Consider the following 20,292-nt stretch of genomic DNA (forward strand, 5'->3'; position numbering starts at 1 on the left):
AGCTGTCTAGTGGCAAGCATGTAGTAGCTTGGTTGCATTGTGTAGGTGGGAATTGGGAGCCATTTTTATTTATTTATTTATTTACTTATTTGACAAAGTTCCTTAATTGTTATAAAAAAAATTGATTGAGGGGTTCAGTAATGCATCATATTAATTTGACAGAATGCAGTTCAGTGCAGGAAGCATAGAGGGTGATATGGCTTCTGTGTATATATAGAAGGAGCTTTCAACAGTGGCCAAATGGTGGTCTGCATCCCACCTCTCAAACTGAAAAACAGTGGCATGCACACATTTTCATGCTAGTCACATGGATTAAGATCTGATTTGGGGGGGGAAATCTGGCGTTTTTGCGTGTTCACACAGCCCTGAAAACTGTGTCTCGTTAATGCCAATGACGAGCCAGATTTGTGGCAGTTCTAACTAATAGTGTGAACATCGCTAAGGGCTGAGTGTTGGCCCTCTGAGCAGGACTTCCTCTCGTTTGGGTGAAGGTGGGGAAGAAGTGTGTAAACAAAATTGGCTTATGACCTTGATCTCTGCTTACACCTCCAGATATTGTTCTTAGCTACTTCACTGTAAACGCCTTGGAGGGGCTTTTGATGAATAGGCCTCATCCGTTTCAGAGGCTGTTCAAGGGCACCGCAGACTGTGACAGGAGAGAGGCCCGTCGGGACTTGACAAGCTTTTACCAAGTGTCATATTGAGCCATGGTTTTAATCTGCTCTTGATGTTTGTCCATCTCATTGCCTCTCTTCCCCGCGGTTTCGTTTTCAAAGCTGGTGCTATCGTGCAGCGGCTTGAAAACATGTCAGCAGAGGCTGGCTCGGGAGCTGGCTCCTCTGGGACTATCTGAAGTGTAATCTGTGGCTGTGTCTTTTTAGGTGGGACGTGTCTACCCTCAAGCAGTGTACTTCCCCATCCGAACTCTGTACCTGACGCTGAAGATTGAGCAGAGGGAGCGCTACAAGAGCGGTGAGTCGGCTGATGGGATTGCTTTGTGCAGACTAGGTGCTTGAGCCCTGCCTTTAAAATCACTATTTTGGAGATGATCAGTTTGGAACTAATAACAGGTGTAAGAACATTAAATTAGGGGCTGCCACTAACTACTGGTTTCTGTTGGTTAATCTATCAATTATTTTGTCTATTCATTTTCCTCACAAAAAGTTACACTGAGCATTTGACAAGGTGTAAATAAAGAAAAAAAATGTAGGTTTAAATAAGTGTAATAGTCAGCAGTGCAGTTGGGGTATTTATACCCCTCGTCAAAGTGCTTGTGGTGTAGTGTGTCTACGCCACTCTCTACACAAAGAACGTGCTTAAAATAATGGCCCGATAGAGTAATTAGATATGGATCGAGTGTTGCACGAATGGTGACTGTAGGGGTGTGTGCGTTCCTGGCGATGAAGGCGCATTTGTACTTACTTGTGCACGTATTCAAAACCGTAACAAAAGTCTCTATTGTCTGGCTTGGCCCCAGCATTGGCACCGCTGCATAGTTCTACAATCCTTCATGTGCGCGATGCGGCTATCAAAAGACGCACAGGGGTGGTACTGATATTAAATCACATATGACGCACTTACTAATCGCTAAAGCACGTACGGATTACATCTCAAGCTAGTTTTGGGCTTTGTGTGTCAAAAAATATGTATGTAATTATTATTTGGCAACTTTATTGGAGGAGGGGGAAAAAAAAAACCTGAATGGAAAGAGTTATTTCTATTGGTCTGTTCATAGTGACATTTGACACAATGCAAATAATAAGTGCCAGATTCACATCGTCAACAAGTCAAAAATGGAGGTACAAGGTTTTTGCATTAAAAACCGTAATGCTGACCAACTAATATTGCAAAGCTGTTGCGGTCTAGGTTACTCTGCCTAACAGTACGTTAGTTCACAGTTAGCTGATTGGCCAACAGCTGTCGGCAGATCTGGTCATCTACAACAAAATCTACTGACTGGACCGACGCTGTCTCTAGGTATTAGATTGTAGCTGTCCATGGTTATATGAAACGTTATGTTAATTATGTTAATGATGTTAATGATGGAGGTAAAATAAAAATACATCCATTACCATTTGTACCAATCCTCTCTTAGAACCTGTTGTTACTTTACTACTGTGTATGCTTACAGTACTATTTAATATAAGCTGTTTTTAATTTCTCACTGATTTGTGTATGTCTCTCTCTGTGTCTCCTTAGACTCTGGTCAGCAGCAACCGAGTTCAGTGGGGGCTCAGTCCCACTCTGCTTCAGACCCGGGACCCATCCGAGCGACTGCACCGATGTGGCGCTGTAGCCGCATCATGCACATGCAGCGCGAGCTGCACCCCACCCTGCTCTCCTCTCTGGAGGGCATTGTGGACCAGATGGTGTGGTTCCGAGAGAACTGGCACGAGGAGGTGAGCTGCACCGCCAACAGTGAGATGCCCCCCCACCCCCCCCAAAAGAGTCTTTGACAGCTTGTGAAGGCCACGATGATGAGTGTATTAGTTATGCAACACTATACGCATATAATGCAGAAACCACATATGTGCACCAAAGCATTTCCAGCATATAATTGAAGATTAGAGAATTGGCATAAGATGTGTTTCTCTGGCACAACCTGAAGTATTTTAACACACATTAGGGCCCACAGTTTAGTTCTTCACTCTCATAACTGCATAATGCATTACAGTCAAAATGACTAAAAAGTTTTTTAGACCCTAACATTGAACCCTGTGGGATTCCACTACACTTTCCAGGCAGTTAACATGATTTATAATAGTTTTTGCATTTAGATAAATAACTGAATCATGGACATGGGATTCAAGGGGTTAAGGGGTTGTGGTTTAACAGGGATTTACATACACACACACACACACACACACACACACACACACACACACACACACACACACACACACACACACACACACTCTCTCTCTCTTTCTACTCCTGTAGCCCAGAAGCTCAGCTTTCAGAAAGTTTTGTGAACTCTTTTAAATTATCTTGGGTTCTGCATGAATGGCTTCTAAAATGCAATCTGATATTCAGCAAAGTCATAATGAAGTCTTGTTTAATAAAAAAAAAATGCACATTGCAATATTAAATGATTTATATAGTCAGAATTACTGATAGGAATACGACTGTTCACTTCATTTTATGACTTGGATGAAGATCACATCTTATTGCAGAAGCCCTTCATGCAGAAATCCAGATAATTCAGTTCGCAAACTTTGGCTTTTCGCTTTTCGCCTTCAACTCTGTTAGACACGAGGCAAATGTGGTTTCTGTCTTTTTAACTCCCAAGTTTTTTAGGTCTTAACATTAAATGCCCTTGTAGCTGCCTGTACCTGGCTGTTTTTGGAGGGCTAGTTGGCCAGATGAAAGCTGACACAGGCGCTGGAGCGGGGCTCAGTGAGGCTGAAAAGTGGTTTTGCGGAGCTGGGGGAGGCTTTTGCTCTGATGCTAATCGGGTTGTGGCGAGCGGAGAGGTGTGATTGATGGCTGTGGAGAGCGGGGGGGACGCAGCACTGGGAGATGGGCAGCCCATGACAGCAGCAGATGCACTGATGTGTTGGAGCTGGACAGGGACGGCAGGGACGGTGGACGCTCTGTCCTAGGGGACACTGCCCTGCACCTGGCAGATTTTTTTTTAAAGGTGGAGAAAGAGCTGACAAAAGAGGACAAAGATAGAGCCAGGCCAGGGGATACAGAGATATGGCTTAAAATGATAAAGTTCAACAATAAACTTTGGGCTTTAAGATGGCTTTAGCTGCTCTTTTCAACCATGAAGTGCAGTTTTTATATGTAGATAATATTATCATGAAGCCACTTCAGCAGGTCTCTACTCTTTACTCTGCAAAGACAGCCCTGTAATAATGTGTGAAGGCTAGTGATTGGTGTCTAAGCTTCCATTACTTGTTATCTTCACTAGCAATGTGCAAAACTAAAGTATCAAACTTCAGACACCATAGACGTATGGATAATTGCGTTAAATTATGTATTTATTTATTTAAATATTTATTTTTGAGTAGCAAATAAACCTAAAAATAGCATGTGGTTTTATGCTTTCCCCAACAATAGTCAAACCTTCATTTTTTTCTCACCGGAGAAGTGTTGAGTGAGGAATATACAGTTGGGGTCTGAAGTTGATGTACACTCCTCAAGGACATGTGGACTTAATGCTCCAAAATTGACATTGAATTGTTATGATCTGATGAGAAAAGGACGTTTGGAAGGATGAAGGGTCAGCATTTGTCCCCAAGAACACTGTACCAACTGTTAAGCATGGTGGGGGTAGCTTGAGTTATGTTATGCTGCCAGTGAAACTGGTACATTGCAATGAACAGGGAGGACTACCTCAGAATTCTTCAGCATAACCTCAAACATCAGCTGGATGGTTGATAATTGGACACAGGTGGGAGTTCCAAGAGGGCAGTGACCCCCAAACAAAAATCAAAGGTTGTTTTGACCCTTACATCAAGTCTTTCAAAATGGCCCGAATATCCAACCTGAAAGCTTTCGTTCAGGGTCTGACTTGGTAAGAGACGTCCGGGACATGGTGCTATATGTAGCAGGAAACCGCAGCAAACATCAAATGGCGCAAACCATGAATACAGGCAGTATGAAGAAGTGTTTACCCAGAGTTCTTCCTTGTTTCTTTGTTTCTGTTAGGTTCTGAGGCAGCTCCAGCAAGGTCTGGCTAAGTGCCACTCTGTGGCATTTGAGAAGAGCGGCGCAGTATCTGATGCTAAGATCACGCCGCACACACTGAACTTTGTGAAGAAGCTGGTCAGCACGTTCGGAGTAGGCTTGGAGAACGTGTCCAACGTCTCCACCATGTTCTCCAGCGCTGCCTCCGAGTCTCTGGCCCGCCGAGCCCAGGCCACTGCACAGGACCCTGTCTTCCAGAAGATGAAGGGCCAGTTCACCACAGGTCAGAACACGCACGAATGCTCACTCACATTCGCCACATGGTCCCAGGGCCTTACCTCATGCCCACCCACAGGGTTTTACAGTTGAAACCTCAACTCCAGTCTATCACAAGCCATTGTTATATGATAGGGTTCTAGCTGATTCTTCAGAATCCTCTGGTCTTTTTTTGTGGGACCTGCAGTCTATTTTGTGGGACGATGTTAGATTAACCACCAAAGCGTTCCTATTAGCAGTGCAGGATCAGATTTTCAGAGCCAGTGCTGACTCCTAATGTACCATCGGCCTGTTTCAAAAAGTGAGGTGTAGGTGGAAAGCTCTAGCAGAATCAGAAAAAAAAGAACCCATCAGTGCACCACTTCTTCTGATGCCTTTATCAAGCAGGAAATGAACTCTGACTGTTTAGCCATGTTGAGGCCGTGTACGTGGTAGAACCTGAGGAGAGATGTTTATGAATCTCCCTGAAGCGTCTGATCCACACATGAGCTCCTGCGCTGCGTTAACCACACACTTCTACATCAGGTCTGACTCAGGAGATAATTGGGGCTGTGAACCATGTGATTAGATTTAATGGGTGAGGGAGTATGACTGCAGGATGGTGCGTTGGGGTGTGTGTTCAGGTGCTGTTGATTGAGCAAGACCAGGACAGCAGAGTTAATTCAGCAAACTCATTAAACGCTTTGCGTTAGAGCAGCATTTGCCCCAGGGTTTGTTTTCCACCTTTGTTTTACCCATAAAACAGTGTGTTGCTTTAAAAGCTGTTGTGTAATGCAATGCTCACCCTTACCAGAGTAGTTAGCGGTAATGCAGGTTTGTTTACAGTTGAGTTGGTTTAAATGATGAACACTTAGCGGTAAGAGTAAATAGAGCACACGTTGCCTGTAAATCCTAAATGTCAGAACCCTCGCCCTCGCTGAAATTGTTTTGGCGCTCTCTCGGGGTATCACTTGACAGAGACTTTATTTTTTTTAAGCTACTTTTGTACACATTACACAACACCTGGCAGCTGGACAACATGTGGAGAGCAATGTGAGTAATCCACAGCCTGCGTCCACACAGACTCCCAGGCTGACTGCAGGCCTCTGCAAAGGAGGACACTGCACACATCTATCCACCTCATACTACTAGCTGTGATTAGGCAATAAAAGCAGTTGTCAACAACACGACAGGAGCGCTAGGACTTCTGTTGTATCAGAACCTTGAAGGCCAACAGAAAACAATGAGAGTTATCTTGAGATCACAAGAAAAAAAAAAGTTCTGATCACAAGATGAAGCTAAAGGGGCTGCAAGTGGTCCAGCGGACTTGGGCTTTGTTGTTGGTTTGAGTCAGGCTGCCTGTCCTGAGCTGTCTCCGGGTGGGTAGATGGCTCTTTCTACACTAGCGCTACACTACACTAGCCAGTGCAGCAGAGCTGGGTGCTTTCCTCAGAGTGATTTGATTTGCCGGTGACGTTGCCTCGGCAGCAGTTCAAAAAGGGATGGTGGCTGGTTGTGCATGTGTCGGAAGAGGCATGTGGCAGTCCTCATCCTCCCAGCTAATACTGATTAGTAAAAAAAAAAACAATAACAAAAAAACACTGGATCAGGAAGTCCCTAAATATTAATATTCCAAAAATGCTACAGTTGATTCACCACCTTCAGCTCAGCACACATTTTGTGTATGCCTATCCCCTGCTTAACAGTGAGTGAGATTCCAAGGTGTGTGTGTGTGTGTGTGTGTGTGTGTGTGTGTGTGTGTGTGTGTGTGTGTGTGTGTGTGTGGAAGAGACTACAAGAGGAGAGAGGGTGTAAAGCAGATGTGGTGCCAGCTGTCTTTGTGCAGTGGGGCAGAGCCAGTGCCTGCTGTGCCCGCCTGGCACCGCCCTGACGCTGAGAGCCAGTTACAGCACAGAGGCAGCCATGCAGGAAACTTCAAATTCACCTCTCTCGCTCGCTCACTCTATCTCTCTCTCTCTCACATGCTCTGTCCTCTCTTCTGAGCTACATTCACTGTTCCTTAAGGGTAAGCTGCAGACCAGAAAACATCAGGTTATGCATGACTATGTACACACACACAAACACACACACACACTCAGCACACATCATTTGGCAGACAAAAGCCCTTTAATCCAATCACAGCCACACACCATTTGCAGGTTTAGTTGTTTTGCAGACTGACTGTCTGATGGCCTGATGCCATGGCCTTTTTCAGTTCAGTTATCTTCCGTGAAGATTCCTTTTCCGCACTGTTTTCAGTCAGGTCCATTACTTGCCACTGTTGCTACTGCAGCTGTTTTTATAGGATGAGCTTTAGTGGTAGGGGTGATTGGGTATCAGTTATCATTAATAATGAAATTGGTACAGCACAGGAACATTAGCAACACCCACCCACTATTGTTCATTCAGTGTAGGTTGATTTAACAGCAATAACAGAAGGTCTGTTAGCCACAATGCACCGTCCCATTTCCAAAATGCCCTGTGTTACACCCCCAGCACTGAATCATAATGAAACCCTCATGCGGTCAGACACTTGCGTCCGTATCACAAAGTCTGAGGTTCTGAAATCCTGCTCTGAGCTGTTGAAGGCTGCTCCGCTCAAGGCTTGGCTCAGGCGTCCCATCAGGCTTCCAGGGTGAGGCCGCATTCAGTCAGCCCTTTTCACTGATGGAATTTAAAGCAGCGAAGTCGCCAGAGACTGGGGCAGGCAGACAGGCGCTGAGGGGGAGGGGGGGCGGTGCGGATTTATAGCACTCGACCACCTCTGCTATCCGCCTGATATTAGGTGGAGAAAGCTTCTGCCTTTTGGAGCTTTGCTGTGCACAGGTCAGGGAGCAGGGAGTTTGTTTTTTGCAGCACTGGGGAGCTCCAATCCCCCTTGGATATGAGGGCCACGCTCCGGAGCTGAAATAGCACTGTGCACTGCGTGTACACACACACACACACTCTAACTCACCAGCAGGCCTCTTGAGGGCAGCATGTTTATCAGAAAACAACTCGTTCTGCCCACACGGAGCATTTGAGCACTGCTGTCCAAAAGCTTCTTTCTTCAGCCACGAGCACTGCCAGAGATTCATAACACTCCTTCCCTACTAGTAACTCGATTAAGGGTCTGAGATATATATATATATATATATATATATAGAGATGGCTTGTGCTTGAACCCCATTATCACTGCTTGCGGCTGTATTTATATTTACGCTTGCATATAATGCATTTGGCATAATCCAGATTGACTTGCAGTTTAGTTGTTTTACAGAGCAGTGCAAAGAAGTAGTTTATCATCACTGTCACCCCCCCCCCTTTCTTTTCTCTAATATGGTACAATTTTCACACCCTTATCCTTTACCACTGATTATTGACACTTGACTTTGAATGGATGCACACAGTCATCATGTGTTCTTTAAGCCCCTAAGCAGTGGAGAGGCCTCTCCTGACGCTGTGGGAAAAGGGCAAGATTACAGGCTGTGTCTGATTACAGAGGACACCATCTCATTCAGTGGGCGTTGAAATGGGAGGTGGCTGGGTTGCTTATGGCAATTTACTCCCAATCAAAGAGTCACATGGAATAACTGACATTATTACAAGTGTCACGATGGCAGTGCGAGTTCCTTAAGTGGCCCATCAGTATGCATGACGGACCAGCTCGCTGACTATACTCGTAGGTTGATTGACAGCCCAGCACAGCAGGCTTTTGGATTATAGCTGCCTCCACCCAATATTTAAAGACATGTAAATTGCGTGAGCAGGTTTTCGGAGGGGGTGAGAGAATTGTCACATCTTTGGTGAGATGTTGACAGTCTGGGGGCTTCCGACAAAAACCTCCAGCTGAAATGAAATGGCAGGTCCTTTCTCTGACTGCGTTTCATGCTTCTGTTGGAGGGGCACAACAGAATTATGAAAGTGGAGCAGGTTTTAGCCTTTTTGATAAAGTTGTGCCCTGAGGTTGTCTCTAAAATTGGGGACGTGGCGTGTGTTCAGCTGGCACCTTCCACGCCTTCCTCCTCAGCTTAATGCACAATGTCATTTAGAAGTTGAATTGAGCATTTAATCCTTTTTCTCACCTTGTGGTGCCCCCCCGATGTTATCTGCAGCCTCACATCACAAGAGGAACCTGCGAGGAAGTACAGCACAGCACTTCTATTTCCTGATCCATAGATAACGTCTTTCTCTCTCTCTCTCTCTCTCATTCTCTCTCTCTCTCTCTCATTCTCTCTCTCTCTCTTTGTCTCTCTCTTTGTCTCTCACCCTCCATTCTTTCTTCACGCCTGCCCCATATTTCTAACCGCTGTCTCCGCCACCACCTCCTCTTCTTTCTGCTCCTTCCTTTTGCAATCTCATTCCAAACGACCAATCTTTCCCACTCTCCTTATTCTTCTTTCCGTCCCTATCTGTTGCTCTTCTGCCACAGATTTTGACTTCAGCGTCCCAGGCTCGATGAAGCTGCACAACCTTATCTCCAAACTGAAGAAATGGATCAAGATCCTTGAGGCCAAGACCAAGCAGCTGCCCAAGTTCTTCCTGATCGAGGAGAAGTGCCGTTTCCTTAGCAACTTCTCAGCCCAGACAGCCGAGGTGGAAATCCCGGGAGAGTTCCTCATGCCCAAGCCCACACACTATTACATCAAGATAGCCAGGTGAAAAAAGATGACACATTTCATCACCCGTACACACAAAGCACAGTTTTCAAAATAAAGGTTCCTTCCATTTGACAAAATGGGGTCTTCCAAGAACGTTGTTCGTTAACAGACCCCCTCACTACAAAGCCATTGTCCTGCTGTGTTTGTAGGCTCACCCACAGTGATTAACTCCCTCAATGCTGCTCTGCTTTTCAGGTTCATGCCCAGGGTGGAGATCGTCCAGAAGCACAACACTGCTGCCCGGCGCCTCTACATTCGCGGCCACAACGGGAAGATCTACCCATACCTGGTAATGAACGACGCGTGTCTAACAGAGTCGCGCAGAGAGGAGCGTGTGCTGCAGCTCCTCCGCCTCCTCAACCCCTGCCTGGAGAAGAGAAAGGAGACTACCAAGAGACATCTCTTCTTCACAGGTACCACCAGCTCCAGCTCGGGCTAAGCTTCTATCATCACTCTCGGCTTAGGCCAAGCTTGTATCGCCACTCACAACTCCGGCTAAGATCCAGTATTTCCTAGTATTTTGTGAAATCCTTTTCCCCTGACACCTGTGCAGAGTTGCCAATGTCACTGGCTGCAACACAACCCCAAGGAAACCCCATGTTTAACAGTTGGCAAGGCCACTTCTTTGGTTTGCGTCCTTGGTTTCTTTAAACCTGAAACCTCCCTCATTGATGTCGTCCATTTCCCTTCTTTTCAGTGAATAGAAGAAGTTAGATTTATATCAGTCACATGAATTCTGATCTGGCTGTTCTGACTGATCATCACTGCCGCGTATAGGATATGTATTGGATTTTAACACCACACACGAATGTGACCCAAGATGTCTGATTCAGTGTGCTTTTTGCCATTAACACTGCATAACGATCTGTCACAGATGATAAAAAGGATGTGGGAATGTAGCCTAAAACTCCTCTGGCTTCTCTAGCTGTAGCATACTTGTTACAACATTGTGTTTTGTAACAAGGTCCATCACAAGCCACTTTTTGCAGCAGGTTAACATATATGCACTGTACAGACTTGGAATGGACAGTGACTGGTAGGGTTTAAAACGTATTTGCATAAATTCATATATGCAAAAACAAATGTTAAACAAGTGCTGAAAGTTTGGACCCTTAACTAATAGTAAAAAAGCAGCACCATCAGCCAGTGGATAAGCTTTAGTTAAAAAAAAAACAACAACAAAAAAAAAACCAACAATCTTATCAAATAAAGTTGCAAGATGTCGGCTCATAAAGATGCTCTGTGTTAGTTATTTTGTAAAATAGACTATTAAAGACCATTTAAAAACTCCCTTTCCCCTCCTGACAAGCTTGAGATTATGCCTGTTGTAAAAATAAATGTCTTATGGATCACCCTCCCGGAATAGCTTTAACCTTCGGACTTGTTTTGTCTGGTTTGTGTGGTGAAGTGTTTATTAATGCTCTGTTATGCTGTTTTGTGGTCACCAGCTTGTCATATCAGACAGATAACATCGCAGGAAAGTTTATTTTTAATATCTGCTTATTTCCTAACCTGGCCCAAAATAAGTGGCCCTCGCCAGCTGTTTAATAGAATAAATTCCACTGACTGACCACCATTGCTTAGACCTGTTGCATGTGGTGTGTAAACTCTGTATTCAGAGCCTGGCTAAATGGCCAGGTTTACTGTTTTGCCTTGTCTAATGCAGGGAGCTGAGGAGTTAATTCAGGTGTGTTAAATGAGGTAGAATGTTGAAGTGTGTGCTGTTGGAGTCTGACAGATCTGGCCTAGTTGCTTCCAGTCAGACTGGCAGAATGGGAGGAGCTGGGAATGAAAAGGGAGCTGTTGGAGTGAGTGAGGGGGTTTGCAGCACTGCTCATTGGGAGGAATGTTGGAGTAATGTAGGACGAGGCACTGATTGCGCACCCTCTCTCTGATGTACTCAGAGAAGAATGAATAAGAAATGAGTTTGAAGTGCTCCTGATAGGAAAGGCATCATAAATCTCTGTGTAGTCAGTGGTCAAAGGGCAGCTTTTGTTGGAGTGTCTCTTCCTAGTTGTTTGTGTTTATATTGTTTGTATATTACACATTCATTTAGACTGTTCATATTTAATAAAACTATTGATTAAAAGGGTCCTTTTTGATAAATGGACAGATTCTTATGGTCTCTCTTACAGTAAGAGCCCGGTGGACAGAGTATGCATTATTTTAAATATTTTGAAGTAGTGATTTATGAGTTGTTCTATGAAACAGGTGCCCTTTCCATGCTGCAATTTTCAAAATTTATTATTTTTAAATAAATTTTATTCATAATTTAAAAGATACATTTTTTTGCCACATTTTGCACTTTGCAATAATGATTTAAAAAAAAAAGATAGATAATTTTCCCTTTCTATTTTGCATGACTGAGTGGTTGAGTTAAGCTTGATGAATCTAACTGAACGAAACATACATTGTAAACGTTTTACAAAAAATTGGTTTTTATTTTGAGTAAATAAGATTATGTAAACAGGAACACACACAATCCTGAAAATAATGAATGTTTGATAAACATTTATTTGATGATGAAAAAGGATTCAAAACAGTAGGTCATTCTTTAAGAAATAGTATTTTCTTATCCTGTGTTGAATTCAAGCTTTGGAAACACTTTTTGTGCATCTCATCAAACATTGTGGACGCAAAGGGCCCCTGGTTTAGTAGAATACTTGTATGTTTTGGACCCATGGTTTATATTGTTCAGTTAAGTCCATTTTTCTTGTCCATTTGACTCCAAGTACTCTTATTTTTATGGTTTACTGTAACTTTTATTGTCATTTCAACTATAAACAGAGTGCACAGTGAAACGAAACTACCTTCCCCCAGGACCATAGTGCAACACACTACATCACAGTGCAGAGAGAAACACAGGTGCAACACAGAACAAGTGCATACAGACAGTACAACACCCTGCATACAGTGCAGACAAGACACAGAGTGCAGGGTACAAGATATAAATCCAATAGACAGTTGGTTTGCTTGCACCAAGAAATATTCCGCAGTGCCCTCTTACCAGCCTGCATATTTCTCAATTTGAGGTGCTTTTCTTAGTTTCTGCTAACAGTTTCTTCCCTCTTCTAAACAAATAAATAACTGACGGTGCAATCCTGCAGTGCATTAGTAGTTTCCTGCGGGCTGTGCGAGGCGCTGGTGGGCGTTCTCCCGAGAGCGCTCCCCTAGCAGGTGTTTTCTCACTGGCGCTTTTGGCTGTGGATTGCTTTTGTTTAAAAATGATATGACTGGGGAATTGTGTGGTCTCTGTTCACTCTCTGTGTAAATGGAACGATTGTATCGACAGTGGTGGATCGGTGGAAAATGTTTAGAGGATGTTCAATGGGCGAGCTCGAGTTTCAGCTAGATTGCACTGCATTGAGATGTTCACAGTTCTGTATGGTTTGAGAAATAGTTCTATATCCTCGCTAATGCAGTGCCTCCTGTGATGCCTCAGTTCGGTTTGATTTCTTCTAGCTGAGCTCAACATTATCCATCCTTCAGGGAAGCATCCTAGGAATTCTATCTACTAAGCATGTCTTTGTCTGGCTCCATTAACTGCGATTGACGCGTTGTGTTGTTGTGCCTGCAGTCCCCAGGGTGGTGGCCGTGTCTCCTCAGATGCGATTGGTGGAGGATAACCCCTCGTCTCTCTCTCTGGTGGAGATCTACAAACAGCGCTGCGCCAAGAAGGGCATCGAGCATGACAACCCCATCTCCCGCTACTATGACCGGCTCGCCACAGTTCAGGCCAGGGGAACGCAGGCCAGCCATCAGGTACAGCCAATCTGTTATGACACCATCCGTAATGCAGCCAAACTGGGTTTAATTATTAGGGGTCAGATAGCACTGATAGTACTGTCTAATGGCACACTAAGCCCCACCATTGTCTCTTGCTTACATTACACTAATGAGCAGTGCTATTTCACCCCCACCCCTCCCCCCTCTTCCTTGTTTGTGAGTGCAGGTGTTGCGGGACATTCTGAAGGAGGTGCAGGGAAACATGGTTCCTCGCAGCATGCTAAAGGAGTGGGCCCTCCACACCTTTCCCAACGCCACTGACTACTGGACCTTCCGCAAGATGTTCACCATCCAGCTGGCCCTCATTGGCCTGGCCGAGTTCATGCTTCACCTCAACCGCCTCAACCCAGAGATGCTACAGATCGCTCAGGTAAAAAAAAAAAAGGTTTAAATGTATGGAAGAATTTAGAGTACGTTGACAAACGTTCTTAAAAATAAGTATCATGTTTAAAGTATTTGGGTTCGAGTGTAGTGCGGAGTATTGTGGTCTCCATACTGACTTTTGTGTTTAGTAGTATCTAAGATCGGAGGTATCTTTTGGATTCTAGCCAGTACAAACTAGCTAAGGCTATTTTCTGAGTAAACAGTGAAGCCCTTCTGTAAGTTGCTCTGGATAAGAGCATCTGCTGAATGCCTCAAATGTAAATGGACAGATTTCATGCTGTTCATCAGGTCTTAAATGTGTACATTCCTGATCATTACCAGTAGAAGTAATCCAGTCACTGTTTTTAATTTTAGAAAGGTCACTTTTAACACATCTCTTCCATTAATTCAAGTTTAATAGAGTTTAATAGAGTGAGGCTCCAAATTTACATGCTGTTAACGTAAAGGTAAAGGCGTAGCTCCTTTAATGTTTGAAGGCCCCTCGCCACTGAAGTTCCCCTTTGAAGGCTGACTGTTCTGAACGCAGTCAGGTTCGATCGGCGTTAGGGATCCATCTCGGATGTGCGAATCCAATAAGGCAGCGGTCTCAGACGCCCAGCTGGATCATCACACAACAGATGAAGAACAGATACTCTCCCGCGGCTCTGGGCATATATTACACTGCGGCGGTGGCAGCGGCAGCGCGCTGCTCGGATGTGAGGAGCGTTTTAGATGGCCTGATTATATGGTCACTCTCCAGCTGTCAGCCTTGATTCAATTAAAAAGCCTGAGTGTGGACGATTGGCCCTGCATCATTACAGCATCTCTGCGCAGGGGCCCGGTACACTTGATTCGGGAGCAGGGAGTGCATTGGAAAGTCTTTATTAGAAATGATTGTCAAACAGACACGTCGTCCTCTGATCCTAATCTGCCTTTTTTGTGACGGGCGGAGAAGCGGGCGACTAAGGCAGCAGTATTAAGTCCCCTCACCGCGTGTTCCACTCTACAGATCTCATTAGGCACAGGGAGATTACAGAACCAGGCAGAGAGGACGAGAGGGTGTGTGTATGTGTGTCTCTGTGTGTCCAGCCCTTCGTACACACAAACACTCGAGAGTGTGCGCACATCTGTGGAGCATTCCCATCTGGAATGCCTCTCGTTCTGTTTATGCTTTGATGCCCGCGCTGGAGGTCAAACCAGCATGGCTCCTTTACATCTCACCATTCGTTTGCCTTTGTTGGTCAACTTTTGTTTAATTATCATCATTATTATTATTCGTTTTATTATTATTATTATTATTATTATTATTAATATTAAGGAGCACAAATATCACTCTATTGTGTAGGGGTTTATTTTTATATTCCTGTATGCCCCTACTCCGGCCACCCGGCCCCATGACTCTCACTGGGACTGGTGAAGGTTAAATGCATGAATATAATTATTGATTTAATCTGGACTCTATAAAGATTAAATTATAAATAATGTCTAAATAACATGAACACCCAAAGAACATTTTTAAGAGTTAGTGTTACATCATGCTCTTAACTATAGGTGAGACTCATAAACAGTGGAAACTAGTAGGTTATGGGTTATGTTGGTTTAAGGTCACACAGATGGATTTATTAATAGTACACAATAATGAACTATTAATGGTTACATGATACAGTTGGATAATGACTAACGTAATAAGGCTAAAGCACAGATGAAAGGGGCACTGTTGGGCCCTTGAGCAAGGCCCTTTACCCTCTCTGCTCCCCGGGCGCTGGAGTTGGCTGCCCACCGCTCTGGGGGTGTGTGTACTCACTGGCGTGTGTGTGTGTTCACTTCCACAGATGGGTTAAATGCGGAGGACACATTTCGCTGTGCAGTGCACACTGTACAGTGACAAATATGTGCACCCTTACCCTTACCCCCCTTACCCAAATACCATATATGAATAACACCTATGTACAATACTCTGATCTTTCCTTCCATACTCTACAGATAGTGAGTGTAGCAAATAAGAGAGGGAGAGCGCAAGGTAGCGAGCCCGTGCAACCTCGCCCCTCCCTGGGATTCTCTCTCTCCGTTCTTAATCAGAGATCCTGACCTTTTGTCATTGACCAGGTAGTGATCTCCTACACAACTGACCAGCCAATCCAAAGTGCCTACATGTTGCAAACCCCAAAAAAGTGACCCTCTTTGTAGCATGCTGTAAACCCTTTTGGGGGGGGTATAGACAGAGCAGAGAAGAGAAGTTTATCGTTTCTACTACATTATCCGATATTGAAAATCAGCACTGGCCATTGACAATCTAACACTCAAGAATTATTGAGCTTTAAAAGCATAAGGATATCATGCTCAAACCACTAAAACACCACTAAACCACACAACAGGAAGAAACACACAGTGTGTGTCTAACGGTGAGAGTGTGCTGTTTCAGACTAGATCTGTTACATGACTAGATCGAATTCATCCATTTTTTTTTTCCCTTTGATATCCAGTTCAGCATTTTCAGCCCAAGTACGGCCAAAACTGATACCCGTTGGTGCTGATATGCTGTCATTTTATTATATCCTGGCTGTACATTCAATCAACATTGTCTGTCTAATTTTGAAATTAGTTACAACTTGCACCATTCAAAGTGCCTTGTTTAAATTTTAGCTTGCATGGGTAGTCCGTCCAATTCTGAGGTGTATTAAGGTTCATTTCCCTGCTGTAGAAGTCATCCTCTTTTACAAACAGTGTGATGTTTGCTTCCAGAATTTAATGCTGTTTTATTGAATCTATTCTTCCCTCTACTAGCAACATATTCCCTGTGCCACTAGCTGCAACACAATTCTGCACCCTGTTTTCTCCAAACCGATCTTTGCTCATTGCTGCCAAAAATCAGTCCACAGGACTTGTTTCCAAAAGGCCTTGGTTTGGATGTTCCTTTTGAAAAGGTCTGACGCAGAATTTTATAGTGAGGATGTAGGAAGGACCCTAACTGCTCCTGTCAACTGCCATTTTCTTAATAAAGTTTAAAGTAATGAAGCGGCTTTCTGCTATTTGCTTTCCTGCTTTGCTTCTTTTAGTCTTTTCCTATAGTCCTCTGTTTAGACAAGGGTTAAGGAGCTAGAGTCTTTCTAAAGCTTTAGTAAATCTGCATTACCCGCCCTTTCCCAACAATGATTGAGCAAGCCATAGCCCTAACAAGCTAATTACCCACATGTTATCAGCCCATTTCATATCAGTGGGTCGCTATATTCAGAAACCCACACACTCGCAAGCTACTGAGATTAAAAGCTACTCCAGTGGTGATTCGCACAAATCCGGGAGCTTGGTCCCTCATGGCCTGCTCCCTCATCACCAGCCCTGGGACTGCAGGCAGAATTGGATGTGAGGCAGAAAAGCGTTCATCCATTTTGCCATTCTCAAATAAGTGTCTTATCTCTGAACTGCTCTGCCAGGACTGCCCTAAACACATAATCACTGCTTTATAGCTCCCACCGTGACACGTGTGGCCTGTGTGTAGAGCATCACAAGAGCAAAATAGAAGTTTGAAGTCTGTACTCGCAGTGATGGGCCTGACGCAAGCCTCAGTGGCTTCTAGATCAATGCATCTCTCTATTTTCAGCGGCTGAACATGGATGTCAACGGCAGTATTCTTGAAAACAGGGCAGTATAGATTATCTTCTGTCTGGCCAGCTGCCTGTGAGGATTTTTTTTTTTTTGGTGAGCAGTGGCTGAATCATCATATTTAATTATGGGGAAATTTGCAGCTTAGACTACAGATCAGGTTTAGGTGTTGGGTGTTTGTTCGGTATTTTAAGGCGCCCTTTCCGAGAATCCCTTGTTCTGAGAAACGTATCGCCGCTGCCATTACTAAGTCATCTTCATCGGAAATGGTCATGCTGAAGGAGAAGGGTTCTGTTTGGACCGTTTCTGCTGGTCCGTTCATTGCAGAATATTCACCAAAAAAAAAAAAAAACAGAGCAGCTGATTTTGGTTTTGATGATGCCACTTTTCTAACCTGTACAGGACACGGGGAAGCTGAATGTGTCATACTTCCGATTTGACATCAACGATGCCACTGGTGATCTGGATGCCAACCGGCCTGTTCCCTTCCGCCTGACCCCCAACATCTCGGAGTTCCTGACCACCATTGGCGTGTCGGGCCCCCTCACCGCCTCCATGATTGCTGTGGCCCGCTGCTTCGCCCAGCCCAACTTTAAGGTAGAAATTACGCTCCCAGTGTCTTCCACCCCCCCCCCCCCCCCCCCCTTTAAATTTTTTAACATGCAACTAGTGTTGTTCAAGAACCATATTTAAGTATATTTTATACGTCTATCTGCTTAGTGCTAGTCTGTTTCATATGTTTCAAATATTTTATACAAAATGAAAAACTGTATCTGGATAGAACAGCTGTAGATGGTTCCGTAAGAATTGCTAAAGCTCTGTGACAGGAAGGAAAAAATACAATAAAATTAATGCCTCTGGGTTATGATCTGAAAGCAGATAGCTTGACAAGAAACTAATGATTATAAAATTAAATCATTTAACCTAATATTACATAGTCTTGGGAGTCTAGTATATAGTTCTTCAGTCTACATCAGGGCTGCATGGTTCTAGATGACATTGTAGGATTGTTATAGTGGCATATTTTTAACACCTAAATGGTGTTAGGCTGGCATGTATGCAAACCTTTCAAAAGTATTATCAGCTTAGTACTAGAAGGAATAGGCCTGGTATCATAGCAGATACAGTGCTGCAGGGATTCCTGAAGCCCTACTACAAGTCACATCAAGGAAAAAGTTGTTTAATAGTAAAATGTTCAGCTGAAAAGTGATTCCAAACTCTTAAATGAGTTTGGCCACTCTGGCCAATCCCAGCTTCCCATTTCATTACCAATGTCTTCAGTGGATTGCTCTCCCTCAGTGTCCTCCCTGTTTCCATGCCCTCAGGTGGACGGCATCCTGAAGGCCGTGCTGCGAGACGAGATCATCGCCTGGCACAAGAAGACTCAGGAGGACACGTCCATGCCTCTGTCGCCCGCTGGACAGCCGGAGAACATGGACAGTCAGCAGCTGGTCTCGCTGGTCCAGAAGGCCGTGACTGCCATCATGACCCGCCTGCACAACTTGGCGCAGTTTGAGGGTGGAGAGAGCAAGGTCAACACGCTGGTGGCGGCCGCCAACAGTCTGGACAACCTCTGCCGCATGGACCCGGCCTGGCACCCTTGGCTGTAGGCCGCTGAGGACGCCTCTAAACAGCACTAAAAGCTATCAGCAGATATCTCTAATCAGAGAGAAGGCTTCACTGTGAAGAACTTTGGTTGAACGTCAGGGTTAAATATGTGTCTGAGTCGCACAGCTGGTGAAACATGCTGGTTTTAGTTGACCTGTAGAGCTTCTGTGGAGAATAAGTGGTGTGTAAATTATAAATGGGGGGGGGGGGGGGTTCTGTTAGCTGCGCGTTGTTGTGATTTTGTGTTTTTCCGGTCAGTAGAGGGCTTCCGGGTGAGAGATTCCCGCATCATTTGAAAGCAGCTTTGTGCTCGGGCAGATAACGCCTTTTGTTTGCCTGATGTGCTTAGCAGTGTGCTATTGTTGGGACACATTGTTGTTTTTGTTTTTTTTTAATTATTTATTTTTCCCTTGTTTCCCAAAAAGTTTCAGGGAAACAAAACAACCTGAAACGAAGTGCTCAAATTCTGCTTTTTGTGTGGGATTTTTTTTTCTCCAGCCAGGCAGGGCATTGGAACTGTCCCAACAGATTTTATGCAACGTGCTCTGTGATGTTACCTCCCCCTCTCTGCCGATTCTCGCCCTCAACGTAAAGGATTATTGTTTTGCTTTTGACAGCCAGTCACGCTGAGCAATGTTCAGCCTCATATTCCCTAGTTCTCACTATTATGGTTACCTGTGTTATGAACATGTAGGGATTTTTGTATCTTTTTGTACATCATGTGAATAATTGGCATCGTGTCAACCTGTTTTCTCCACTGTATTGTGTAACTGGTTTACTTCACCGTAATCCTGCTCTGATTATTTCTGCTGGCTACTCCCTCCGTCTGCACCGCCGGCAGGCCTCAAGTTGTTATCCCTGTTATCCTGTCTGCTGTTTGGCAGGCTGTTGTCAGAAGCAGTATTTACTCACTGTTCTATAAAGGCGAAGCACATTTTACCGGTTACCGTTAAGTAATAAGCAATAGTCTGGGTACTTCAGAATACCAGCTGTATCGGTCCAATCATCGTTCACTGCTTTTCAGTTACCAAACTCTGCCTTTTTGGGACAAAGCCCTGTCGACCTGTTTCTAAATCACTGATATGCCTAGACTCATTTTTGTACATGTCCCTACCTTTTTGTAATGGTACAGTACGTTGTGCCGATCCAAGGGTTGTTACTGTGCAGTGTAAATATGCATTTTGTTTTAATAAAATGCTCTTTTTAGTAAACCAGTCTTTCAGGGGTGAGTTCACTTCTGATGACGTCTCTCTGTAACTCTTCTAGGGTCGTCTCCATCAGTATTATTAGCATTGATGTAATCTTCCAATCGAAGTTTTAAAGCAATCAAACAATGATTTAACTGGACATAATCCTATAATGCATAGCTTTTCAAGTATGAGTGCCTGATGTGAGGATGACCTCA

At 44.3% G+C, this 20,292-nt stretch overlaps 1 protein-coding gene across 7 annotated transcripts in view; it reads left to right on the forward strand.

Annotated features, from left to right (window-relative positions):
- The window catches only part of trrap (transformation/transcription domain-associated protein), a 106,954-nt gene extending 86,856 nt beyond the window's left edge, over positions 1-20,098 (forward strand). For all 7 annotated transcript variants that reach the window (XM_072668123.1, XM_072668118.1, XM_072668120.1 and 4 more), the window contains 9 exons: positions 882-972; positions 2,200-2,399; positions 4,657-4,918; positions 9,302-9,527; positions 9,726-9,943; positions 13,108-13,292; positions 13,483-13,686; positions 17,682-17,876; positions 18,605-20,098. In XM_072668123.1, the coding sequence (XP_072524224.1) occupies positions 882-972; positions 2,200-2,399; positions 4,657-4,918; positions 9,302-9,527; positions 9,726-9,943; positions 13,108-13,292; positions 13,483-13,686; positions 17,682-17,876; positions 18,605-18,889 (1,866 nt within the window). In that variant the 3' untranslated portion in view covers positions 18,890-20,098. The remainder of the gene's footprint in view (positions 1-881; positions 973-2,199; positions 2,400-4,656; positions 4,919-9,301; positions 9,528-9,725; positions 9,944-13,107; positions 13,293-13,482; positions 13,687-17,681; positions 17,877-18,604) is intronic.
- The last annotated feature ends 194 nt before the right edge of the window (positions 20,099-20,292 follow it).

This window comes from Salminus brasiliensis, chromosome 22 (assembly GCF_030463535.1).
Source record: "Salminus brasiliensis chromosome 22, fSalBra1.hap2, whole genome shotgun sequence".
Taxonomy (NCBI): Eukaryota; Metazoa; Chordata; class Actinopteri; order Characiformes; family Bryconidae; genus Salminus; species Salminus brasiliensis.